Source organism: Bufo bufo, chromosome 1, assembly GCF_905171765.1.
Source record: "Bufo bufo chromosome 1, aBufBuf1.1, whole genome shotgun sequence".
Taxonomy (NCBI): Eukaryota; Metazoa; Chordata; class Amphibia; order Anura; family Bufonidae; genus Bufo; species Bufo bufo.
The window spans coordinates 235,350,838-235,378,799 of record NC_053389.1 but is presented as its reverse complement, the minus strand read 5'-3'; the positions used below and the strand labels follow the sequence as shown (position 1 = coordinate 235,378,799).

At 45.4% G+C, this 27,962-nt stretch overlaps 1 protein-coding gene across 2 annotated transcripts in view; it reads right to left on the bottom strand.

Moving 5' to 3' along the window:
* The window catches only part of KIAA1549 (KIAA1549 ortholog), a 107,310-nt gene extending 79,847 nt beyond the window's left edge, over positions 1-27,463 (bottom strand). For both annotated transcript variants that reach the window (XM_040437335.1, XM_040437342.1), the window contains exon 1: positions 27,277-27,463. In XM_040437335.1, coding sequence (XP_040293269.1) covers positions 27,277-27,364 — 88 coding nt within the window. In that variant the 5' untranslated portion in view covers positions 27,365-27,463. The remainder of the gene's footprint in view (positions 1-27,276) is intronic.
* Between the last annotated feature and the right edge of the window lie 499 nt (positions 27,464-27,962).

Below are 27,962 nucleotides of genomic sequence, written 5' to 3'. Positions count from 1 at the left end.
ATTCCGTCCCCATAAAGAATGAATGGGTCCGCACCCGTTCCGCAAAATTGCGGAACGGATGCGGACACATTTTGCGGACGTGTGAATGGAGCCTAATATGTTACTTTGTCTCACCTTGTTTAATCAGTTTGATTGATCATTAATTGAATACCACACATTAGAATGGTTGGAGACGTCCCTAGATGGGCGGTACTATATGTTATATATAGCTTAATTTTTCTGTTTTGGATGTATCTGTTGAGAAAGGCTTGTATGCCGAAACCGGTCCTGGTTGTAGGACATTCTACTTTGAGAAAATAAAAAGAGGCTTATTCACAAAGACACAGCAGCTGGGATTCCTTTATCTTTGTTTCTTTAGCTATGGCTTAAGTTATGGTAGTTATTCTCCACCATTCTTAATAGGGGGCTTTATTGCAATATATTACTCTCTTTTAATTTAAATGCTGAGAAAGGGGTGGAACATATGTGATGTCATGATATGGGCAGATCATCTGATAAGGGGGGCGGCAAAAATCCTTGCACCGGCCCTGCCTATCGTAAGACCCCAGGCACTGTTCTCCCATTACTGAAGTCTCTGAGAACTGAGGTTGAGTGTTAGGCCCCTTTCAGACGAGCAAGTGTCACGTTCCGTACTCACTGCGAGGCACCCTGCCTGGCGTCCCAGCACTGCTGGGGTTGCATAGCATTAAATTGATCTATGATGCTATGTAACCCTTACAGTTCTGGAATGTATTAGATGACACAGACATAATGCTGTCAGTGTTATCCAATACATTCTAGAACTGTAAGGGTTACATAGCATCATAAATAAATATAATGCTATGCGACCCCGGCAGTGCTGAAAGTTCAGGCCGGGTGCTGCGCTGCGAGTACGGAACGTGACACTCGCTCGTCTGAAAGGGGCCTTACAGGAGTGGGCTGAGGTCAAGTAATAGGCTAATGAAGCGCTGCATTAGTTCCGTGCCTCTCCTCCTCTGCCCATCGCCTGGTACAGATCATTTCCATAATCAGATAATTATATTCACAGTTTCCATTTCCTCTCTATTAATGAGAAATGTCTCAGAGACACAAATGCTTGCTCACATTAATATCCACCTCAAGTCTCGCCACCACCTCCCATCAGATAAAAAAGCTGGTGCAATCATGGCACCATCTCAATCATATTCTTATACTGCAACACACTGGTCTTAGTAGTAGTGAAACAGCTAGGTATAAGGGCTCATTCACACAAACATTTTTTGTGTTCCGTATACGAGCCGTTTTTTGCGTTCCGTATACGGTCTGCATACCGAACCATTCATTTCAATGGGTCCGCAAAAACAACGGAAGTTACCCTGTGTGCATTCCGTTTCTGTATTTCCGTTCCGCAACATTTTGAGTCAAGTCCTATTATTGTCCGCAAATCACGTTCCGTGGCTTCATTCAAGTCAATGGTTCCGCAAAAAAAACGGAATGCATATGGAATGCATCCATATGTCTTCCGTATCCGTTCCGTTTTTGCGGAACCATCTATTGAAAATTTTATGCCCAGCCCCATTTTTTTATGTAGTTACTGTTTAAACATTATTGTATGCTTCCGTTTCCGATCCGCAAAAAACGGATCACAAATGGAAACCAAACGGAAAAATAGAACAGCAAAACTGAATGAAAGCGGAAACGTACTGAAAAAAAAATGGAACGGATCCGTGAAAAACGGACCGCAAAACACATACGGTCGTGTAAACAAGCCCTTAGTGAGAGCATGATGTGTGAGGGGCATGTGAGCGGCAAGTATCTAATGTGTGAGGGGCATGTGAGAGGAAAGTATCTAATGTGTGAGGGGCATGTGAGCGGCAAGTATCTAATGTGTGAGAGGCATGTGAGCGGCAAGTATCTAATGTGTGAGGAGCATGTGAGCGGCAAGTATCTAATGTGTGAGGGGCATGTGAGAGGCAAGTATCTAATGTGTGAGAGGCATGTGAGCGGCAAGTATCTAATGTGTGAGGAGCATGTGAGCAGCAAGTATCTAATGTGTGAGGAGCATGTGAGTGGCAAGTATCTAATGTGTGAGGGGCATGTGAGCGGCAAGTATCTAATGTGTGAGGGGCATGTGAGCGGCAAGTATCTAATGTGTGAGGTGCATGTGAGTGGCAAGTATCTAATGTGCGAGGGGCATGTGAGCGGCAAGTATCTAATGTGTGAGAGGCATGTGAGCGGCAAGTATCTAATGTGTGAGGGACATGTAAGCGGCAAGTATCTAATGTGTGAGGGGCATGTGAGCAGCAAGTATCTAATGTGTGAGGGGGATGTGAGCAGCAAGTATCTAATGTGTGAGGGGGATGTGAGCAGCAAGTATCTAATGTTTGAGGGGGATGGGTGCGGCAAGTATCTAATGTGTGAGGGGCATGTGAGCAGCAAGTATCTAATGTGTGAGGGACATGTGAGCGGCAAGTATCTAATGTGTGAGGGACATGTGAGCGGCAAGTATCTAATGTGTGAGGGACATGTGAGGGGCATGTGAGCGGCAAGTATCTAATGTGTGAGGGTATGTGTGCAGCAAGTATCTAATGTGTGAGAGGCATGTGAGTGGCAAGTATCTAATTGTGAGGGTATGGGTGCAGCAAGTATCTAGGGCAGTGATGGTGAACCTTTTAGAGGCTGAGTGTCCAAACTGCAACCAAAAACCCACATATTTAGAACTCCTGCACACGACCGTTGTGTGCACCCGTGGCCGTTGTGCCGTTTTCCGTTTTTTTTCACGGACCCATTGACTTTCAATGGGTCCGTGGAAAAAACGGAAAATGCACCGTTTTGCAGCCGCATCCGAGATCCGTGTTTCCTGGCCGTGAAAAAAATATGACCTGTCCTATTTTTTTCACGGCCAACGGTTCACGGACCCATTCAAGTCAATGGGTCCGTGAAAGAACACGGATGCACACAAGATTGGCATCCGTGTCCGTGATCCGTGGCCGTAGGTTACTTTTTATACAGACGGATCCGAAGATCCGTCTGCATAAAAGCTTTTTCATAGCTGAGTTTTCACTTCGTGAAAACTCAGAACCGACAGTATATTCTAACACAGAGGCGTCCCCATGGTGATGGGGACGCTTCTAGTTAGAATACACTACAAACTGTGTACAAGACTGCCCCCTGCTGCCTGGCAGCACCCGATCTCTTACAGGGGGCCGTGATCAGCACAATTAACCCCTTCAGGTGCGGCACCTGAAGGGGTTAATTGTACTATCATATCCCCCTGTAAGAGATCAGGGCTGCCAGGCAGCAGGGGGCAGACCCTCCCCCCCTCCCCAGTTTGAATATCATTGGTGGCCAGTGCGGCCCCCCCCCCCTCTATTGTAATAATAGGTTGGTGGCCAGTGCTGCCCCCCCCCTCCCTCTATTGTAATTATTCGTTGGTGGCACAGTGTGCGCCCCCCATCGGCCCCCCCTCCCTCTATAGCATTAACAACATTGGTGGCCAGTGTGCGGCCTCCCATCTCCCCCCCCCCCCCCCATTATTATTGGTGGCAGCGGAGTTCCGATCGGAGTCCCAGTTTAATCGCTGGGGCTCCGATCGGTAACCATGGCAACCAGGACGCTACTACAGTCCTGGTTGCCATGGTTACTTAGCAATAGTACAATAGTAGAAGATTCATACTTACCTGCTGGTGGCTGCTGCGATGTTCGTGTCCGGCCGGGAGCTCCACCTACTAGCTACTAGTAAGTGACAGGTCTGTGCGGCGCATTGCTAAATGAACTGTCACTTACCAGTAGGAGGAGCTCCCGGCCGGACACAGACATCGCAGCTCCCAGGTAAGTATGAATCTTTTACTATTGTACTATTGCTAGTAACCCGCTGCCACCAATGATCGGGATGGGGGGGGGGGGGTTAGATGGGAGGCCGCACACTGGCCACCAATGTTGTTAATGCTATAGAGGGAGGGGGGGCCGATGGGGGCGCACACTGTGCCACCAACGATTTATTACAATAGAGGGAGGAAGGGGGGGGGGGGGCGCACACTGTGCCACCAACAAATTATTACAATAGAGGGAGGAAGGGGGGGGGGCACACTGTGCCACCAACGAATTATTACAATTAAGGGAGGAAGGGGGGGGGGGGGGCCGCACTGGCCACCAATTATATTCAAACTGGGGAGGGGGGGGGGGTCTGCCCCCTGCTGCCTGGCAGCCCTGATCTCTTACAGGGGGATATGATAGTACAATTAACCCCTTCAGGTGCGGCACCTGAGGGGTTAATTGTGCTGATCACGGCCCCCTGTAAGAGATCGGATGCTGCTAGGCAGCAGGGGGCAGTCATGTACACAGTTTGTAGTATATTCTAACTAGAAGCGTCCCCATCACCATGGGAACGCCTCTGTGTTAGAATATACTGTCGGAAATGAGGTTTCACGATCTAACTCATATCCGACAGTATATTCTAACATAGAGGCGTTCCCATGGTGATGGGGACGCTTCAAGTTAAAATATACCATCGGATTGGAGAAAACTCCGATCCGATGGTATAAAAGGGACTCCAGACTTTACATTGAAAGTCAATAGGGACGGATCCGTTTGAAATGGCACCATATTGTGTCAACGTCAAACGGATCGTCCCCATTGACTTGCATTGTAATTCAGGACGGATCCGTTTGGCTCCGCACGGCCAGGCGGACACCAAAACGACTTTTTTTTCATGTCCGTGGATCCTCCAAAAATCAAGGAAAACCCACGGACGAAAAAACGGTCACGGATCACGGAAAAACGGGACCCGTTTTTGCGGACCGCAAAAAAATACGTTCGTGTGCAGGAGGCCTTACCCTGAATACTACAGTCCAATATAGTGTATCTTCCATGTGCTTTATCATTTAGCTATAATATCCTACCTACATTCAATGCGCTGCCTGTGCGGTTCATAGTGCGCCCTGCGCTGATGAATGCAGGAAAAGTGTAAGGCATATTGGTACACCATGGACTTTTTCTAGGGTGTGGGTGCCCACAAAGAGGGCTCTGAGTTCTGCCTAGAAAACGATTTAAATCCACACCAGCAAGAGAGCTGGCGTAGATTTAAGGCTGTTAGGCACAATGGTGGGCAGCGTCTCTACATAACTTAGGCTACTTACACACTAGCGTTCGGGGCTCCGCTTGTGAGTTCCGTTTGAAGGCTCTCACAAGCGGCCCCGAACGGATCCGTCCAGCCCTAATGCATTCTGAATGGATGCGGATCCGCTCAGAATGCATCAGTCTGGCTCCGTTTGTCCTCCGCTCAGCAGGCGGACACCTGAACGCAGCTTGCAGCGTTCAGGTGTCCGCCTGGCCGTGCGGAGCCAAACGGATCCGTCTAGACTTACAATGTAAGTCAATGGGGACGGATCCGTTTGAAGTTGACACAGTATGGCTCAATTTTCAAACGGATCCGTCTCCCATTGACTTTCAATGTAAAGTCAAAACGGATCCGTTTGCATTATCATGAACAAAAAAAAAAAAAATAATAATAATTTTTTTATTTTTTTTTGTTCATGGTAATGCAAACGGATCCGTTCTGAACGGATCTAAGCGTTTGCATTATAGGTGCGGATCCGTCTGGGCACATACCAGACGGATCCGACCTAAACGCAGGTGTGAAAGTAGCCTTAGTTGCATCAATCGCCATCTCAGGGGTATTAAGACCGGAGTCTAAAACAATGGTCTTAATAAATGACCCAACTAATGTGTAAATGATTTCTGCAGCACACACTTAGGGTCCATTCACACGTCCGCAAAATGGGTCCGCATCTGTTCCGCAATTTTGCGAAACGGGTGCAGACCCATTCATTTTCAATGGGGCCGGAATGTGCTGTCCGCATCCGCATTTGCAGATCTGCATTTGCGGATCCGCACTTCCGCATCCGTGCTTCCGTTTCCGCCAAAAAATAGAACATGTCCTATTCTTGTCCGCAATTGCAGACAAGATTAGGCATTTTCTATTATAGTGCCGGCGATGTGCGGTCCGCAAATTGCGGAATGCACCTTGCCAGTGTCCGTGTTTTGCGGATCCGCAATTTGCGGATCCGCAGAACACTTACAGACGTGTGAATGGACCCTTACACATTACATTTATGTCACACACATCACTAATGCATTACATTTTACTCCCTGCCAAGTTCACTCAAACACCTCAGCTACATTGCAGTATTGTGCTTTCCCGTGCAGGTAAGACATTGGGGCACAGTTACTAAGCTCGCCTTTTTTGGGGGAGTTAAAAAAACAACAACTGGTGTATTGGCACAGTCTGTCTTCAATTTGCATTTCATTTATTATCCCTTAAAGGGTTTGTCCAGGTTCAGAGCTCAACCCGGACATAACCTCCTCTTCCCTCATTCAGCATGAATGAGTGGAGCATTGCTGCATTTCATGCTCTGATGCGCCACCTTGCCCTGTGCTAAATCGCGGAGGGCAAGGGCTTTTTCTTTAAATCCGGTGACTCACCGGGTCTCTCTATGGGAATGCTAGGCAGAGACTACCGCCTAGCAGTGATCCCGGTGACGTCACCGGTAGGGATGAACGAACTTGTGTTTTACAAGTTTGAGTTTGGGTTTTTCATCACCGGCATCACTGGTAGGTGAAATCCTCCGCCTGGAAGCATGAGAATACAAACAAAACAGCCCTTGTCCTGCGCAATCCAGCATCCCCCCACTTACTAAATCAGGTCTTTCTTTTTTGGTTTAAGACTGACACCTAGTGGTTGTTTTCTTGTAAGACAGGTTCATATTCATTTACACTGGTCTAAATAGTACGCATGAAAATGTAGTACAAGTCTCCATGAAAGTAGGCAAAATGTGGCGCAACTCCCCATTTAAAACAGAGACAGAAAAGTATGCCAGCCCTGGGGTGGCATAGAAATTAGACTTTTTACAACAAAATCTGGTGCAAAATAAAGCGCACCTACATAAATAGTACGGATTTTAGGCACAAAAGTTAAAAAAAACGTCTGAATTTGTCTTAAAAGTCAAAATAGGCGCAACAGGCGCAAAAAACAAAATGAGACACTATATATAACATGAGACACAGGCGCAGACACTATAGTAAATGTGCCCCACTGTCACGTCTGTATTAAGCCTCACACATTTGTCATGATAAGCCGCACCCCCACTTGCGTGGCTTTAAGGACAACCAGCCGTGCAGTACGACCAGGGATCACTGTGAGCAATGACTTCTTTCTGGCTGGGACCCCGTACCACCTGGGCCCCTGTGAAGCTGAACTTGCTGCACATGCAGTATGTCTGCCCCCTAGCGCTCAGAGTTGGATATATCAGTTTTAGGCTACATGCACACGACCGTGCTGTTTTTTGCGGTCAGCAAACTGCGGAACGGAACGGGCGGCCCATTGTAGACATGCCTATTCTTGTCAGCAAAAAGGACAAGAATAGGACATGCTATATTTTTTTTGCGGGGCCTCGGAACGGAGCAACGGATGCGGACAGTACACAGGAGTGCTGTCCGCATCTTTTGCGGCCGCATTTAAGTGAATGGGTCCGCACCCGAGCCGCAAAAACTGCGGCTCGGATGCGGACCCGAAAAACGGTCATGTGCATGAGGCCTTATGCCCACATTTCCCAGGAAGCCTAAAATTCCATTCTCCAAACATATTAACAGATACAACAGTCGGAGAATTTTACAGCTGTTCAGAGGACAAATGCTGCAACATTCTGCCACCGGTCACATCCCGAAACATAAGATTAACCCCCAAGAATAAAACTAGTGTCCGGCTGTTATTAGATGTGCCAAGAATCATATTTCAGAGTTTATAATACAGAATGAGACTTGAGAGAGAATGGAGGATATTTACCAAGATATTGCTGCAGTAATATAAATGATATAAAGTGGAGTTTAACCCGTTCAAGCGACAGCCAGTTTGGACCATATGACGGCGCCCCATTTTTCAAATAGGACATGTGTCAGTTTATCTGGTAATAACTCTGAAAAAATTTTACTTATCCAAGCCGCTCTGAGATTGTTTTCTCGTGACACATCATACTTCATGTTAGTGGTAAATTTTAGGTGATACGTTTTACCTTTATGCATAAAAAAAAATAAAAAATTGCAGAAATTTTAATTTCTCCACTTTTAAGACAGATAGTGATACTTCATAAAATAGTTATTTTACATTCCCTATATGTCTACTTTATGTTTGCATCATTTTGTAAATGTAATTTTATTTTTTCAGGAAGGCTTAGAAATTTAGAAGCAAATTTTAACATTTTTCAGAAAATTGCCAAAACCCACTTTTTTAAGGACCAGCTCAGTTATTGAGTCGCTTTGTGGGACTTAATTAGTAGAAACCACCAATAAATGTCCCCATTTTAGAAACTACACCCCTCAAGTTACTCACAACTGATTGTACAAACTTTGTTAACCCTTTATGTGTTCCACAAGAATTAAAGGAAAATGTAGGGGACATTTAAAAATTTCATTTTTTGGTGCAGATTTTCCATTTTAATAAATTTTTCCTGTTACACAGTAAGGGTTAACAGCCAAACAAACCTCAATATTTATTGCCCTGATTCTGCAGTTTACAGAAACACCCCATATGTGATTGTAAACTGCTGTATGGGCACACGGCAGGGCGCAGAAGGAAAGGAGTGCCATATTGTTATCAGAGGGCAGATTTTGTTGGAATGGTTTTCAGGTGCCATGTCACATTTGAAGAGACCCTGAGGTATCCCTATAAAGAAAACCCACAAAATTGACCCCATTTTGGAAACTACACCCCTCAAGGAATAAATATAGTGGTGAAGTGAATGCTTTGAACCAACAAGCGTTTCATAGAATTTAGAAACGCATGGCTGTGAAAATGAAAAATTAACTTTTATTTCCAATATAATGTTGATTTAGCCCTACATTTTTTATTTTCACAAGGGCTAACAGGAGAAAATGCACCGCACAATTTGTTATGCCTTTTTTCCTGAATACAGCAACACCTTGTACGTGGTCGTAAACCGCTGTTTGGGGACACGGCAGCATTCAGAAGGGAAGGATCGGCATCAGGATTTTCTAATATGTAATTTGCTGAAATTGTTCTAGGGGCCATAACATTTTTACTTTTTCACCAATGTAGCTGTGTGGGGGCTTGTTTTTTGCAGGACGGGCTGTAGTTTTTATTGCTATCATTTTGGGGTGCATAAGTCTTTTTGATTACTTTTTGTAGCATTTTTTGTGGAGGTGAATCGGGTAAAAATGGCAATTGTGTCAGTGTTTAAAAAAATTTATGGGGTTCCTCTTGGGGTAAATATATGATAATTTTATTCTGTGGATTGATACGGTTATGGAGATACCAAATTTATATTTTTTTTTTATGTGTTACTACTTTTTTAGCATATCATTTTTGTGCTTAAAATAAATGATATTTTCTATCACTATATACTAACATCAATTAAATGTTTCTTTTTTCACCAATGTAGCTGTGTGGAGGCTTGTTTTTTGCGGGACGGACTGTAGTAACTTTTTATTGGTAACATTTTGAGGTACATAAGTCTTTTTGATCCCTTTTTAGAACATTTTTTTTAGGTGAATTGGGTAAAAATGCCAATTGTGTCTGTGTTTTTATTTTTATTTTTTATAGGGTTCCTCTTGCGGTAAATATGATATGATAATTCTATTCTGTGGGTTGATACGGTTATGGCGATACCAAATTTATATAGTTTTTTTATGTTTTACTACTTTTTCAGCATAAAATCACTTCTGTGTTGAAAATAACATTGCATCGCGAGATTACGGCGATCTAACTGTGAGCAAGGAGGAGATTCGGAGGACGCAGGCGGTGCTGAACTCCTTCACATGGGGGCGTGGCTGGGCTCCAAGAAGGTTAGTACAGCCCCTTGGGCTCCTTACCAGGCTGATTTACATATCTATAAAATCATTTTTTAAACACAATAAAAGGACACTGCGCTATGGGACAGGTATATTGCGGACATGCTAGCGGCGATCTAGCCGTGCATGTCCACATCTCCATAGGCTAAAACAAGGTGACCGAATCCCTTTGAGAGAGAGACGGATTCTAAAGAGAGACTGATGAAAAGTGAGAGTTTAGATAACTGTATCCGGGAACTGACCGCCATGAGAGAGACACAGAGCAAAGGGGCTAATGCCGGGCCCAAAATCCAGGCCCCTCAAAACAAGAAGGAGACCAGGCTGCAGGTGGTCAAGAGAAGGCACACCATCAGCGGGAAGGACCTGGACTATGAGGAAGTGCACAGCATTGTAATGCAAGGTAAAGCTGTGAGAATCATGGCCGCTGCACCTATAGAGCCTGCAGGAGACAGCAGCGTGGTCACGGAGAGGTTAATGCAACTAGTGGACAGAAGTGTTATAGTCAGCAAGACCCAGCACAAATGTGGTTAAACTATGATCCTGTCTAGGCCCCCCAGAGCGTTTAGCTTGGGGGACACATGGGGGCAATGGCACTATTATTTTTAGATTGGTAGGTTTCTCTGTTCGTTTTCCCGCTTTTATTTTTCTGATTTACCTGAGGAGATTTACCTGGAATCGGTTACATCTGGTTACAACAAGATGTTTTGAAGCAGCTACAGATCCGGCGCTGATTGGTGGAAGCAGTTGCTGGGGGAGAATATCGCTCCCTGACATACGGCGGGAAAGTTGTCCCCTTTAAATTGTGGGTCTGGCGGCGCTTGTGGGCCAGTTTAAGAAGACCGGATTCGTCGCCCCGTCCACCCTCCCCTTATTTATCACAACGTCGCTTTGCTTTATTAGAGGGGCTGTATCACTCAGAGTGGATATTTATTTAATGGTTATGATGGTTCATTAATTTACAGTATTAATGCTGATGATTTTAATTATTTATTATACCCCTTAATAAAGCATTGCGGACATTTTATTGGTAGCGTATTTATTTTTAGTGCTAAGTTATGCAATTTGAAGGGTGCCATTTGCCTCCATGTTTCAGATAAGGAGTTAATGAACCTTACAACTGACACCTGTGCAGACACTGCAGTCAGTAACAGCCTGGCCTTGTCTCCAGTCATCCCAGTAATACCAGTCCCAGACCCTGAAGCCATTCTCAACAGACCTATCCTTGAATCACAGCAGTCCACGGACTCCAGAGACAACATGGAGGTCACCGAGCCATCACCATCGGCCACAGAGAAGGCCAGCTCTAGAGCCCAGCAGCCAGGGACAAGTAAACCTACAGCATGGGGCAATACTGAACCAAACACTGCCAGACCCTGGAGACAACATGGAGGTCACCGAGCCATCACCATCAGCCATAGAGAAGGCCAGCACCAGAGCCCAGCAGCCAGGGGCAAGTAAACCTACAGCATGGGGCAATACTGAGCCAAACACTTCCAGACCCCAGAGACTATTCTCTAATGTCACAAGATCTGCAAACCCCACACCCCAAAGGAGGAATGCAGTACGGATCAAGTACACCGGCCCAGAGCAAGACGCCCCCACAAGGCAGTTCATAGGCCGCGATCTGCTGAAAACTTTATGGCCCACTGAGGAGGGATTTCAAGTGGTAAAAAGAAAGATTGTGTCATCTGAACAGGAACCACACAAACCATTCAGTCGCCAGGATCACCTGCTGTGGAGATCTCTCCGGGAGGTTCCAGGACTTAGACTACTTTCACACTCACGTTTTGGGCGGATCCGTTTGTATTATCTGTAACATAGCCAAGACGGATCCGTCATGAACTACATTGAAAGTCAATGGGAGACGGATCCCTTTTCTATTGTGCCAGATTGTGTCAGAGAAAACGGATGTTCAGGAGGGAAAAGAGGGGTATTTGTATCGAATTTCGCAAATAGTTAATGCTCTATGGTTAAATATAGATGTGCACAACTACAACATGCTTTTCGCTCTATTAAAGACAATCACTATATAATAGTTAAAGGGGTTCTGCACTTTCATTTAACTGATGATCTATCCTCTAGATAGATCATCAGCTTCTGATCGGCGGGGGTCCGAAACCCGGGACCCCAGCCGATCAGCTGTTTGAGAAGGCAGCGGCACTCCAGCAGCGCCGCGGCCTTCTCACTGTTTACTGCCGGCCCACTGACGTCACGACTAGTATCAACTAGCGTGGGCGGGGCTAAGCTCTGTTCACTTGAATGGAGCTTAGCCCTACCCACGCTAATTGATATTAGTCGTGACGTCAGTGGGCCGGCGTTAACAGTGATAAGGCCGCGGCACTACTGCCACCGCCGCTGCCTTCTCCAACAGCTGATTGGCGGGGGTCCCGGGTGTCAGACCCCCACCGATCAGAAGCTGATGATCTATCCAGAGGATAGATCATCAGTTAAATAAAAGTACAGAACACCTTTAAAGAAGATGAATTCACTAATTTTTGTTAAACTTTGAGGCACGAGGGTATCTGTTTCACAAGTATATCAGAAAATGTTATTAGGTTTAGGTAAAGCTGTTAAATTCACTAGTGAAGTTGGGTGGCAGCAAAATGCCGGATATGAGAGGATACTTAATTGGCATAGTATATATAGCAATATAAAGAAAGCATCTATATCCAAAAATTACCGGCTGATACAATTTAACATCACACATAGGTTATATTATACTCCATTGTTGCTTGGTAGGTTTAAAAACAATGCTGATGATAAATGTCCCAAATGTCGTCACGAAACGGCAGATTTCAAACATATGTTATGGAATTTCCCAGTTATACAAAATTTCTGGGAACAAATATATGAGGAATTACATAGAGCTACTTCCCAAAAATATCCAATGGAGTTATCATCGGCATTGTTAGGACAACTACCTGACAGCATGGTAAATAAATACCGTAAATCACTATGGTTGAAAGGATTAATGATAGCCCGGGTTATCATCACTAGAGTCTGGTGCTCTGAAAAGCACCCGGAATATGAAATTTAGAACGGATTAATGAATAAGATCAAGAGCTATGAAAAGATATTATTTGATGGATCCCAAAAGATATCCGATTGGGAACGAAACTGGGAAGACTGGAGATAGGATTTATGATTAACGGAATTTGGGGAGATGTTTTAGTTAAATTCATAGGTCCCGAGGTGATTTCAGATATAGATGAAATTTGAGGAAGAAGTCATTTTTGGCTGCGCCGCGCTCCTGGCGACATTAGGGCAACAACAAGCATATCAAATCAAACGGAAGTAATAGGGAGGGGGGATTAGGGTTTAAAAATGTATGTTAATGTACATTATGAACGATAACTTTTTTTATTGTAATATACAAATGAATTGATTGTGAATGTCAAGTAATGTATGAAAAATGTTGATAAATAAAAAATTAAAAATAAATTAAAAATGTTTAGGAGGCCGCTGATGAAGATGTCCCTGAGGAGAGAGACATTGAGGTGTCTGTGTCCACCAAGAGGTGGGGCACCAAAGGACATGGCAGCGGGAAAAGGAAAAAATAAATAAATGAAGAAACCTAGGTGACCTGTGAACAGTCTAAAAAGTGGCACCATTTGGCTTAAATGGGCCTTCAACAATTGTTTTATTTATTCGGTAAGGGGTGGGACTTAAAAGGGAGGGTGTGGTTTCATTGGATAGATGCAACATCTTGCACTCAAACTGCACCACAATTCTGTAGTAAAGTCTCAGACTAAGCCAACCAATAGCTGGTATAGGGTGAGAGAAAAGCGTCCGTCCCTGCGCCACATTCATCATCCAGCCTGAGCCCCTGTGATAAATCTGCCGCAGGTCTAGACAGTCTGTCTAAGCTTACCCCATCTGTGCCCCAGAATCTATTAGAAAGTTGCAGAACTTTTCATACAATGATTAAAATGTTATATAACCACCAGATTGGAAGCTCCAGGGGAGAGAAATAATTCCTGAACAAATTACAGTAAAAGAGAACCTAGACGGATTGTCAGCTCTGTGATGAAGCAGTGGCGTTGGCATAGCTGGAGGATGGTCCATTCAATTGTTATTCCAAAAAGTTGCGTTTTTGGAAAACTAACCAATCTGTTCCTGGCACCAGACAGCTGATCCATTTGACTGATGCCTACTGTTCTTCCCTCCAACAACTCAAAGGTTAATAACAGAAATTACCCTAATTAACAGCAGGCAGGAGATTAAGCTGAGCCGACACTGGACATTTATGTCTCATCACTAATTTATATGTACATGCGGGACGCAGCTTGTCTACTGCATGGCAAGGGAGGGGTATTGGGGGCATCTGCTGCGTAGCCTGGCTCCAGGCTGAGGCACCAGACCTCGGAGTAGTGGCTGCTCCCCAGGCGCACCATGGAGAAGACTAATTACAGAGCTTTGTCACGCGTTGTGTGTGTAAATATACACTAATGTGCAGCCTCTCACCCCTGGGACCACTGCGCAGTGAGCGGCTGCACATTAGTTTACACGTATTAGTTCAAGAAAAAGCACAACAATGCTCTGTCACCACTGATGAGGTAGTGGGTGACCTGCAGAACACCACACCCTGAAATCAACGTAAAGCCTCGGGCACACGGCCGTTGTGCGGCCGTTCCGTGCATTGGGGACCGCAATTTGCGATCCCCAATGCACGTGCCCCATCCGTGCGGTAGCCGTGACAGATTCAGACCCATTCAACTTGAATGGGTCGGTGATCCGTCCACACCGTAAAAAAAAATAGAACAAGTTCTATTTTTTTGCGGTGCGGAGGCACGGACAGAAACACCACGGAAGCACGCCGTAGTGCTTCCGTGGGGTTCTGTGCCTCCGTTCCACACCGCAGCTCCGGATTACGGATCTATTCAAGGAAGTTGTATGCGGGCCGCAATATGGCCACGGCCAGGCAACGGCCATGTGCATGAGGCCTAAGGATGCATTCACACAACCGTGTTTTTGGTCCACACCCGAACCACATTTTTTGGGAATCACACACTTAACCCATTTATTTTTATAGGGCCTCAAAAAATGCAGACAGCACACAGCAGTCATCCGTGTGCCGTCCATATCCATGCAGCTGAGCCGTAAATTATAGAACATGTCCTATTTTTGTCCAATTTACAGAAAAGAATAGGCATTTTTTCAATGGGGCCCACAGGATGCACACGGACTACAAGCGGTCCAGTGAATGCATCCTATTTAAAAGAAATTCCTCTGCGGTCAAGTTTCTGTTCCTTAGAAAGCTGGGTAACTTTTAAAATGGCGTGAGATATAGGTCATCAATATTCTGATCCTGGTAATCCCTCTCCATCCTTGGTGGCATAACTGTCTTCTTTAAAGGGACACTGACAGGCCAAAACAGCATATATAGTTAGATATATCACATTACAGGTCTTATACAGTCTTTTAAAAGCATATAAGTATCCCCCCTGTCCACCTTATAAAGAGCGAAATATAAAGTTTTATAACCTGCTTCTCCGGTCAGCAATCTGCCCAAGGGGCGGCGTTTCATGTGAAAATGCGCCCAGCCAGCTGCCTCGAAGACGCAGGCTGGTGTGTGTACGCAGGCGCGATCTAACGGCACGGCGGGGCGCAGGCGCAGAAGATTGGGCATGAACGATGCCCGGAGGATTGAATTGCGCAGGATCGGGACTGGGGAGAGTTCTAGCCCCGCCCAGCGAAGTGAATATTGATGAGCTGGGCGGGGCTTCAAACGGCAGTTGGGAAGGCTGGCTGGGCGCATTTTCACATGAAACGCCGCCCCTTGGGCAGATTGCTGACCAGAGAAGCAGGTTATAAAACTTTATATTTCGCTCTTTATAAGGTGGACAGGGGGGATACTTATATGCTTTTAAAAGACTCTATAAGACCTGTAATGTGATATATCTAACTATATATGCTGATTTGGCCTGTCAGTGTCCCTTTAAGTACTATCCTATCTGGGCTGGATCATAGCATGAGCTAGGCTCAAGATGAACCTACTGGTCCGTGAACTGAATGCCACCAGGTTAGTAAAGTCTGACACAAAACAGCACAAAAACAGGAGAATGTTCTATATTCTCTTATATACAATGCATTTAGAAAGTCTTCAGAGCCTTTCGCTTTTTCTTACATTTTGCTATGTTGAGGCCTTGTGCTAAAAATAAATAAATAAAGAAATTCAAGTTTCTCCCCATCATTCTGCACTCAATATCTTATAATGAGAGAGAATGTTAGAAATGTTTGCAAATTTATTGAAAAGGGAAAAACTAAAATTACATGGACATAAGTATTCAGGCCCTTGAAATTTTGCTCTGGGGCCTCCCATTTCTGCTGATCATCTTTGAGATGTTTCTACGCCTTGATTGAAGTCTATCTGTGCGGTAAATTCAGTTGATTTGATATGATCTGGAAAAAAACAGCTCTGTCTATATAAGGCAGGGATGGCCAACCTGCGGCTCTCCAGCTGTTGCAAAACTACAACTCCCAGCATGCCCAGACTGTTTACAACTATCAGCCTACAGCAGGGCATGGTGGGAATTGTAGTTTCACAACAGCTGGAGAGACTCAGGATAGCCATCCCTGATATAAGGTCTCACAGCTGACCATGCATTTCAGAGCAAAAACCAAGCCAGGAGGAGGAAAGAACTGCCTGTAGAGCTCAGAGACAGGATTGTGAAGAGGGATAGATCTGGAGAAATTTACAAAAACATTTCTGCTCCACATAAAAGTTCCCAAGAGCACAGTGGCCTCCATATTTCTTTCTAAAGCTGGCCGCCCCACCAAACTAAGTAATCGGGGCAGAAGGCCCTTGATAAGAGAGGTGACCGAGAACACAATGGTCACTCTTACTGAGCTCCAAAGATCCTGTGTGCAGATGGGAGAAACTTCCAGAAGGTCAATCATCACTGCAACACTCCTCTAATCTGGGCTTAATGGCCAGAAAGAAGCCTCTCCTCAGTAAGGCCTCATGCACACGACCATATGTATTTTGCGGTCCGCAAAAAACGGATCCGCAAAAAAAATACGGATGTATTTTGCAGAACGGAACAGCTGGCCCCTGATCGAATAGTACTATCCTTGTCCATAATGCGGACAATAATAGGATATGTTCTATTTTTTTGGCGGAACGGAAATACGGACATACAGAAACGGAATGCACACGGAGTAACTTCCATTTTTTTTGCGGACTCATTGAAATGAATAGTTCCGTATACGGTCCACAAAAATAACGGAACGAACATGGAAAGAATATATGTTCGTGTGCATGAGGCCTAAAAGACACATGAAAACGACACACATTGACAAAATTGTTGGTATCCTTCAGTTAAAGAACAAAAAAAACACAATGGTCACTGAAATAACTTGAAACTGACAAAAGTAACAATAAATAAAAATGTATTGAAAATCAGCTAATGAACATCAGACATTGCTTTTGAATTGTGGTTCGACAGAATAATAATAAAAAAAAAATATCAAACTAGTGAAACTGGCCTGGACATGTTAAAGGGGTATTCCCATCTTAGACAATGGGGGCATATCGCTAGGATATGCCCCCCTTGTCTGATAGGTGCTGGGACCCACACCTATATCGAGAACGGAGCGGGGAGCGCTGTGGCTGGAGGACCCCAGATTTCCCAGGGTCCGTCCACCACCAAGCGCTAATCCCCGCCTCTCCCATAGAAGTGAATGGGAGCGTGCCGCACATGCGCGGCCCATGCTCGCATTCATTTCTATGGGGCAGACGGCAATAGCGCAGTGCGCTCTCCTTCACTTTCGGGGCTCCGTTCTCAATATAGGTGCGGGTCCCAGCGGTTGGACCCGCACCTATACGACAATGGGGGCATATCCTAGCGATATGCCCCCATTGTCTGAGATGAGAAAACCCCTTTAAGCTAAGATGTGTCCTGTAATTAGCATTACAGGTCTCTTCAAACTTGTAATCAGTCATTCTGCCTGTTAGGGTGAAAAGTAGTCATGGTGCTGTTTGGTATCATGGTGGGTACCACACTGAGCATGGACCAAAGAAAGCTAAGAGAGAGTTGTCTCAGGAGATTAGAAAGAAAATTAGAGACAAACATGGTAAAGGATATAAGACCATCTCCAAACAGCTTGATGTTCCTGTGACTACAGTTGCACATAGTATTCAGAAGTTTAAGGTCTACAGAACTGTAGCTAACTTCCCTGGACTTGGCCTTTCAGAGGAAAATTGATGACAAATTGAAGAGACGGATAATACGAATGGTAACCAAAGACCGCAGATCGACTTCCAAATAGATTAGAGGTGAACTCCAAGGTCAAGGTACATCAGTGTCAGATCGCACTATTCGTCGCGGTCTTAACCAAAGTGGACTTAATGGAAGACGACCTTAGAGGAAACGACTGTTGAAAGCAAATCATAAAAAAGCAAGCCTGGAATTTGCCAAAAGGCATATTGACAAGCCACAAGGCTTCTAGGTGAATGTCCTTTGGACAGATGAGACAAAACTGGAGATTTTTGGCAAGTGACATCAACTCTATGTTCACAGACGCAAAGATGAAGCATACAATGAAAAGAACATTGGGGGAGATTTATCACACTGGTGTAAAGTAGAACTGGCTTAGTTGCCCATAGCAACCAATCAGATTCCACCTTTCATTTTCCAAAGGAGCTGTGAAAAATGAAAGGTGGAATCTGATTGGTTGATATGGGCAACTAAGCCACTTTACACCAGTTTGATATATCTTCCCCATTGTACCTACTGTGAAACATGCAGGAGGCTTAGTTATGTTTTGAGACTGCTTTACTGCATCTGGTATGGGGTATCTTGAGTCTGTATAGGGTACAATGAAATCTCAAAACTATCAAGGCATTCTGGAGTGAAATGTGATGCCCAGTGTCAGAAAGCTTGGTCTCTAATTACCCAAAACACACAGCTAAAAACATCCAAGAATGGCTAAGAGCAAAGCGTTGGACTATTCTGAAGTGGCCTCTATGAGCCCTCATCTAAATCCTATTGAACATCTGTGGAAAGAGCTGAAACATGCAGTCTGGAGAAGGCACCCTTTAAACCTGAGACAGTTGGAGCAGTTTGCTCATGTGTAGGGATGAGCGAATCGACTTCGGATGAAACATCCGAAGTCGATTCGCATAATACTTCGTTTCAATACTGTATGGAGCAGGAGCTGCGTACAATATTAGAATGTATTGGCTCCGATGAGCCAAAGTTATTGCTTTGCGAAGTCTCACAAGACTTCGCGCAATAACTTCATAAATTAATTTGTACTGTAAAAAAAACATTTCCCGAACTCGGGTTTGGTTCCAAGTGATACCTTGGAACCGAACCCGAGTTCGGGAATTGTTTTTTTACAGTACAAATTAATTTATTAAGTTATTATGCGAAGTCTCGCGAGACTTCGCAAAGTAATAACTTCGGCTCCTCTGAGCCAATACATTCTAATATTGTATGGAGTGCTCGCTCCGTACAGTATTGAAACCAAGTATTATGCGAATCGACTTCGGATGTTTCATCCGAAGTCGATTCGCTCATCCCTACTCATGAGGAGTGGGCCAAAATACCCGTGGACAAGTACAGAAGTCTCCATGAGAGTTACAGAAATCGCTTGATTGCAGTGATTGCCTCAAAAGTTTTTCTAAATGATTCAAAAGCAATGTCTGATTTCCATTGGCTGATTTTCAGTGAATTTTTATTATTACTTTTGTCAGTTTTGAGTTTTTTCAGTGACCATTGTGGTTTTTTTTTGTTTTTGTTTTTTAACGGAAGGGTACCCACAATTTTGTCCAGGTGTATAAATTACAGTCTGCGAGAAACAAGATTCAAGCGTCATGTCTGGAGGAAACCAAGCACTGCTCATCACCGCCCTTTACTATTGCTACAGTTAAAGGGGTTATCCAATTCTAAAAATGTCCCCCATCCCCAGTGTCCAGGCCCCTCCTATGGTTCATACTTACCCCGGCACCCGTGTCACTCCGGATCCCTGCAAGGCCGCCGCTGCATCTGCCCGTCGCGCGGATCAAAACATCCGGCAACGGGGGTTGCAGCCTCCTTAGCATCATGGGTCACGTCACCTGTGATGCAAGAGGGCTGGTCAGAGTCGCAGCCTGCTATTGGCTCCACCCCCTGGATGTTTTGATCCGTGTGACGGCCAGATGCAGTGGTGTCCGTGCAGGGATCCGGAGTGAGAGGGGCCTGGACATTGTGAGGGGCATTTTTAGAATTGGATAACCCCCTTTAAACATGGTCGTGGCAGCATTATGCTGCTGGTGTTATTTAACAGCTGGGACAGGAAGTCTGGTCTGGGTTGAGGGAAAAGTAAACGGAGCAAAAGACAACACAGGAGTGACTTAGGGACAACTCTGTGAATGCCGCTGAGTGGCCCAGCCAGAGCCCTGACCTGAACCCAATCGAACATCTCTGAAGAGACCTGAAAATCAATGTCCACCACCGGTCTCCATCCAACCTGACAGAGCTTGAGAGGATCTGCAGAGAAGAATGGCAGAAAATCCCCAAATCCAGGTGTGGAAACCTTGTGGTATCATACCCAAGAAGACTGGAGGCTGTAATCACTGCCAAAAGGTTCTTCAAGTCCTGAGTAAAGGACCTAAATACTTATGTCAGTGCAAGAGTTTAGTTTTTCATTTTCAATAAATTATCAAAACATTCTGTTTTTATTTCTCATTATGGGGTATTGTGGGCAGATTGATTATGGAAAACTTATGTTGCAGCCTTGTGCTAAAATTTTAAAAAATAAAATAACACAATGTGAAAAAAGTGAAAAGGTCTGAAGACCGAATGCACTGTACATCGCCGGTCATCAAGCTGCAGCAAATGAATAGTTAAAGGGGTTGTCTCACTTCAGCAGATGGCATTTATCATGTAGAGAAAGTTAATACAAGGCACTTACTAATGTATTGTGATTATCCATATTGTCTCCTTTGCTGGCTTGATTTATTTTTCATCGCATTATATACTGCTCATATCCAGGGATTATGACCACCCTGAAATCCAGCAGCGGTGGCCGTGCTTGCACACTATAGGAAAAAGTGCTGACCTTTGTGGCATCCACCTCACATCTGCAATGCAGCGGTGGTTGTAACCCCTGGAGACAGGCAATGTATAATGTGATGGGAACATGAATCCAGCCAGCAAGGGAGGCAATATGGACAATCACAATACATTAGTAAGTGTCTTGTATTAACTTTCTCTACATGATAAATGCTATTTGCTGAAGTGAGACGACCCCTTTAAAGAGAACCTGTCATCAGCTTTAGGCCTCTTTCACACTACAGTAAGTCCATTTCAGTGTTTTGCGTTCCGTTTTTCACGGATCCGTTTTTCCGTTTTTTTTTTTTCCGTTGTGTTTCCGTTTCAGTTCCGTTTTTTCCGTTCCGTTTTTCCGTATGGCATATACAGTATACAGTAATTACATAGAGAAAATTGGGCTGGGCATAACATTTTCAATAGATGGTTCAGAAAAAAACGGAACGGAAACGGAACACATACGGATGCATTTCCGTATGTGTTCCATTTTTTTTTGCGGACCCATTGACTTTAATGGAGCCACGGAACGTGATTTGCGGCCAAATAAAGGACATGTTCTATCTTTCAATGGAACGGAAAAACGGAAATACGGAAACGGAATGCATACGGAACACATTCCGTTTTTTTTGCGGAACCATTGAAATTAATGGTTCCGTATACGGACCGTATACGGAACGCAAAAAACGGACCGCAAAACGGAAAAAAAAAAACGGTAGTGTGAAAGAGGCCTTATGCTGACCTCACTGTGGGCAGTATAAATTAGTGACATAATCATTGCAGCCCAGGCCTTGAGAAGAGTCACATCTACCTGAGAAGAGTCCTGGTTATACATAATCTCCTGCTCTCCCCGCTTATCTGCTGATGATTGTCAGTTCTCTCCTAGACAGAAAGGTAGAAAACTAGGTAGAAGCCGGTCAGTCATCAGCAGGTGGGCAGGGAGAGCAGGAAGTCATGAATAATCATTACTCTTCTCAGGTGGCCGGACTCTTTCCCAGGCCCAGTCTGCAATGATTATGATGTTGGTTCTCAGCAACCACTTACTTCTAACTCATAAATGACAGACCGCTGAAATCAACTCATCTGTCTATACTTTATTCTGCTGTTAGTATGGGCAGCATAAAGGTGATGACAGGTTCCCTTTAATCCCAATTCCATCAAGTGACAAAAAATGATGTGATGTGAAATAGAAAATCAGTCTGAAAAAGTAGTAAAATGGCGCAGTCTTAGGGCTCCTTCACATGACCGTATGAATGGTGTCGCAATTTTGTGGAACAGGTGCGGACCCATTCATTTCAATGGGACTGCAAAAGATGCGGACAGCACACCGTGATATAATATATAACAATATAACAAAAATATAGAGCATGTCCGGACAAGAATAGGCATTTCTATAATGGGCTGCGGAACGCACCAAGATGGCATCCGTGTTTTGCGGATACGCAATTGCGGACCACAAAACAAGGCGGGGCCGTGTGAATGCGCTCTTAGGGCTCATGCGCACGACCGTATGTAATTTTGCGGTCCGCAAAAACATAACGGAACAGCTGGCCCCTAATAGAACAGTCCTATCCCTGTCCGTAATGTGGACAATAATAGGACATGTTCTATTTTATTGCGGAACGGTCATACGGAGTAACTTCTGGGTTTTTTTGCGGACCCACTGAAATGAATGGTTCCGCATACGGTCCGCAAAAAAAACTGAATGGGCACGGAAAGAAAATAAGTTTGTGTGCATGAGCCCTTAAGGTGTATTTAGTCGGGGCAAGGAGAAGCCGATTGTCAGGAAGGAACTGTTCCTTCCTGAAAGTCGGCTGTTCGTTCAGTTGAGTTGAAGTGCCCATTTACATGCAGCAATCTCCTCCACAGTATGAGGACAAGGGATAGTTCCTGCGATCGCTCGTCCTCATACGGCGTCATTGTTTCTGGGCAGCAGATCCCTGTTTACACCATACAATCTACTGCCCAGAAATTATAATTTAGGTGCCTGCATGAATCACAGTTTTACCCGCTAAATGACCGTTTCGCTCGTTTATCGGGTGATCGGCGGCACCTTTACACGGGCAGATTGTTGGGAACGAGCATTCGTAGGAATGTTCGTTCCCTATAATCTGCCCAAATATCGACCCTTGTAAATACACGTTTACTCTTTTTGGGGGACACTAAACAGTACGGTGGAAGCACACAGAGGTTAGCGACATCTCCGGGCTTTGATGTCACCTAGAAATGGTTAATCTTTTTAGTCAATATCAAAGTCTCTTCCAATGGCCTCTTTCACATGAACTATACGGATTAGGTCCGGATGCGTTCAGGGTGCGTTTAGTGACATTCGCACAATTTTGCATGCAAGTTCAGTCAGTTTTGTCTGCGATTACGTTCAGTTTTTTCCGCGCGGGGGCAATGTGTTTTGATGCGTTTTTCATGCGCGTGATAAAAAACAGAATGTTTACAAACAACATCTCTTAGCAACCATCAGTGAAAAACGCATCGCACCCGCACTTGCTTGCGGATGCAATGCGTTTTTCACGCAGCCCTATTCACTTCTATGGGGCCAGGGCTGCGTGAAAAACGCAGAATATAGAACATGCTGCGATTTTTACGCAACGCAGAACTGATGCGTGAAAAACACCGCTCATGTACACAGACCCATTGAAATGAATGGGTCAGGATTCAGTGCGGGTGCAATGCGTTCACATCACGCATTGCACCCGCGCGGGAAAACTCGCTCGTGTGAAAAGGACCTTACCTTGAGTGGTATTTCATACTGTCCCTGGTGCCCCTGCGAGGGCTCAGAGCTATACTGAAATACAGTCCAGACTGCTGGCCCGTGCACACATACGGAGAGGACGCCTGAGCACGAGCTATGTAATCCAGCACAGCAGAGGAACAGGGGGCAGTATGGCGATAATACATACCAATCTGAACTCCTCCTTATACAGATTTGTAATAGCCCTTAACCAAGGTGACAGACTAACTTAAAAAAAAAAAAAGTATAATGTGAATAATTTACCATACAAACCACAGGGTACAGCCAAGACCTGTGATGTGGATGACACACTGCTATGGAGACATGTGGGAATAACACAGTTATGGGGACACCTGTGGATGACACACTGTTATGGGGACACCTGTCGATGACACACTGTTGGGCCCCTTTCACACAGGCGAGAATTCCGCGCGGGGGCTGTGCAGATGAGCGGTGATTTTCACGCATCACTTGTGTGTTGCGTGAAAACCGCAGCGTGTTCTATATTCTGCGTTTTTCACGCAACACAGGCCCCATAGAAATGAATGGGGACGCATGAAAATCGCAACCATCCGCAGGCAAGTGTGGTGCGATTTTTACGCATGGTTGCTAGGAGATGAGGTTAGTAAATTGATAAAAGTCAATTCACTGTATTATTTTCCCTTATAACATGGTTATAAAGGAAAATAATAGCATTCTTAATACAGAATGCTTACTAAAATATTGCTTGAGGGGTTAAAAAAAAATAATATTAACTCACCTCATCCTCTTGATCGCGCAGCCGACATCGTCTTCTTTCTTCTTCTTTCAGGACCTGCAAAAGGACCTTTGATGACGTATTGATGATGAGATCGCGCTCACCACGTGGTGACATCATTGCAGGTCCTGCTAAATGAAGATAGAACATCCACGTGGTGAGCATGATTACATCATCAAAGGTCCTTTTGTAGGTCCTGAAAGAAGAAGACGATGCCGGCAGCGCGAACAAGTGGATGAGGTGAGTTAATTTTTTTTATTTTTTTTTTAACCCCTCAAGCAACATTTTAGTAAGCATTCTGTATTAAGAATTCTATTATTTTCCTTCATAACCATGTTATAAGGGAAAATAATAAAATGAATAGAACACCTAACCCAAACCCGAACTTCAGTGAAGAAGTCCGGGTTCTGGTCTGGGTACCACTTTCAGTTTTTTCTCACAATGCGTTTTGCACGTGCGAAAACAACTGAACATCAAAACTGACTGTAATTGCGTGCCTACTCGCGCGGTTTTCACGCAATGCACCCGGAGCAAATCTGGGACGCCCGTGTGAAAGAGGCCTTATGGGGACACCTGTGGATGACACACTGTTATGGGGGACCTGAGGATAACACACTGTTATGGGGACATCTGTGAGCGATATGCTATTATGGGGGACATCTGTGGATGATACATTTAGCTGTCTCTCACTTACTACATAAGTTGAACCCCTTCTGATTATGGTCATGTCATAGCATTACCAATAATTATCTGTTTAAAGGGGTCCTGCCGCGAGCCGGTCTGAAACAAATGCAGTCAGCGGGAGCAGGCAGTTCCGAGAACAGCCCGATGAAGGCCCCCGGCGCCTGTTCTCAGAACTGCCTGCTCCCACTGACCGCATTTGTTTCAGACCGGCTCGCACACAGGTACAGGTAAGGGCTTACCTGTGCATCGCCGGACTTGTGAAAAAAGATGGCAGCCCGCATGTGTTTGCGGGCGAACAATGCGAACTGGCCATCACTGTTGATCACTCATCCTCAGGATAAGTCATTACTATCCGAGGAGGTTCCGACACCCTGTTCCCTACATCCTCTGTTTCTGAATGGAGCATGAAAAACAGCTCCACTCAAAGTGTAGTGGCTGTGCTGGGTTATTGCAGCTGAGCTCCCATTCACTTCAGTTTGAGCTGCAGTAACCCAGCACGGCCACTACAGCGATGTACTTCCTCCTCCATTCATAGCGCTAGTACCAGGATACGTCATCAATATCAGGAACCTGGAAAACCCCTTTTAACTACTGAAACACATTAAATCCTGGACCACAGAGCTGACAATCGAGCTCACTCCAGAGTGGGAATAGATCTGATATTATTACATATACTGATCAGTGAGGGGCGCTCTGCACTAGTACTATCCTTTAGCCAGAGCCTGGTTCTAGATATACAATAATTAGCGACTCCGTATGCCACATTGTTGCTGCTTTATCAGATAATTTCCGGGCTCCGCAAATATTTTAAACAGGAAATTCCCTCACTGGGACCTGAAGCAAGCAGCCATGTTGTTAGAAAATGGCGTAGGTTAGATAAGGGTACTTTCACACTAGCGTTGTTCTTTTCCGGCATAGAGTTCCGTCACAGGGGCTCTATACCGGAAAAGAACTGATCAGGCATATCCCCATGCATTCTGAATGGAGAGTAATCCAATCAGGATGCATCAGGATGTCTTCAGTTCAGTCATTTTGACTGATCAGGCAAAAGAGAAATGCTACGGTTTTATCTCCGGCGAAAAAAACTGAAGACTTGCCTGAATGCATTTTTTTCCATAGGAATGTATTAGTGCCGGATCCAGCATTCAAAATACCGGAATACCGGATCCGTCCTTCCGGCCTGCGCATGCGCAGACCGGTAAAAATGTGAAAGATACAAGACGGATCCATCTCACAAATGCTTTCAGTCACATGCAGATCGGCGGATCCAGCGGGCAGTTCCGACGACGGAACTGCCCGCCGGATCACATTGCTGCAAGTGTGAAAGTAGCCTAAGACAGTAGGAGGCACTACACGTCACCATCATCCTGTCGAGACAGTGGGGCAGATTTATCAAAACTGGTGTAAAGTAGAACTGGCTTAGTCGCCCATAGCAACCAATCAGATTCCACCTTTCATTTTTCAGAGCTCCTTTGGCAAATGAAAGGATCAATATAATTGGTTGCTATGGGCAACTAAGCCAGTTCTACTTTACACCAGTTTTGATCAATCTCCTACATAGCACAAACTCAACCCTGTGATGGTTGACCATGACACAGGAAAGAGGGGGGAGTCATGTGATCGGCGCCGACTTCCATCGTGTCACACGGACCGCTATACAAGCCAATCGCAGTTATTGAATGCGTCAAATTTCAACATATTATATATCTGCTGTCATGTGATACGAGCATCAGCAGCATCCACCACCAGCATCATGGACATCTTGTGACACCTAACCAGCCACCAGCAGAATATGGGCCATCGTGGCGCATCCAGGGCCATTAGTGTCACTCACCAGAAACACAAGCGGTTAATGGCATCCTTAGGGACAGCCACTGGAGATGTCAGCAGCAGGCAGTGGCACTAACAGGGCATAGTCAGGGGCAGCTAGTGTCATCCACCACAGACCCCAGGGGCAACTAATGGCTCCCATCCACTTGGAGGCATGGAAGACAAAAGTGCCACCTACACACCTGCATCGGGGCAACTACTGCCACCCAGCAGCTTCAGGGGCAACTAGTGCTAACTATCAGGAGCAGTCTATGGCATTATCAGGGGCAGATAATGGCACCCATTAAGGGGATGGTAGGGGCATATGGATTTGATGACTCTCCCATCACCTTCCGCAGTGTCCCCCACATTGCATATGGCCCCCTCCCCTTCCATCCACACAGCTTGCAGGATTCTGCACCTACCTTCCGCCGCCCCCCGGTGCAGCTGCAGCCCGATCCCCAGGATGAGGATGGTGCAGGCGGCTGTAGTTCCAAGTAGTCCCTGGTCCATATCCCCTGTCCTGCAGTTACCGGGGAGGAGTGGGCGGCATCATCCCGGGGTCGGCCCTGCACACCGAGCCGCTGCTGCAGCCACTTCTCCTCTATCCGCTGCTCGGGTCCCCGGGGGTAAGAGGGGGACGCCTAGCGGTCAGCCGCCGTACTGCAGCAGCGGGAGGCGGGATGAGACAAAGCAGAACGTGAGGAGCAGAGGGAGGCCCCAAGTGGCAAAGACTAGAATTACAGCTCCAGGTTGAGGAGTACGGGAGACACCAAGTGGCCAATCGGAGAATTACATTTGCAGGAGAGGGAAAGTTCTCTGGGTACATACTGTATACTGTAGACCCATTCTAAGGCTGGGTTCAGACCTGAGCGTATTTGATATGCGCGTTTATGCGCGTTTTTTGCAATAGTAAACGCGCGTTTGACGCGCGTTTGTGTGATTGACTGCAGTGTCCTATGGCCACAAACGCGCGTCAAAACGCCCCAAAGAAGCTCAAGAACTTGTTTGTGCGTAGGGCGTTTTTCAGCACGTTCAAACGTGCTGTAAAACGCTCAAGTGAGAACCAGGGCCATAGGGAAGCATTGGTTTTCATGTGTTGAGCGTTTTA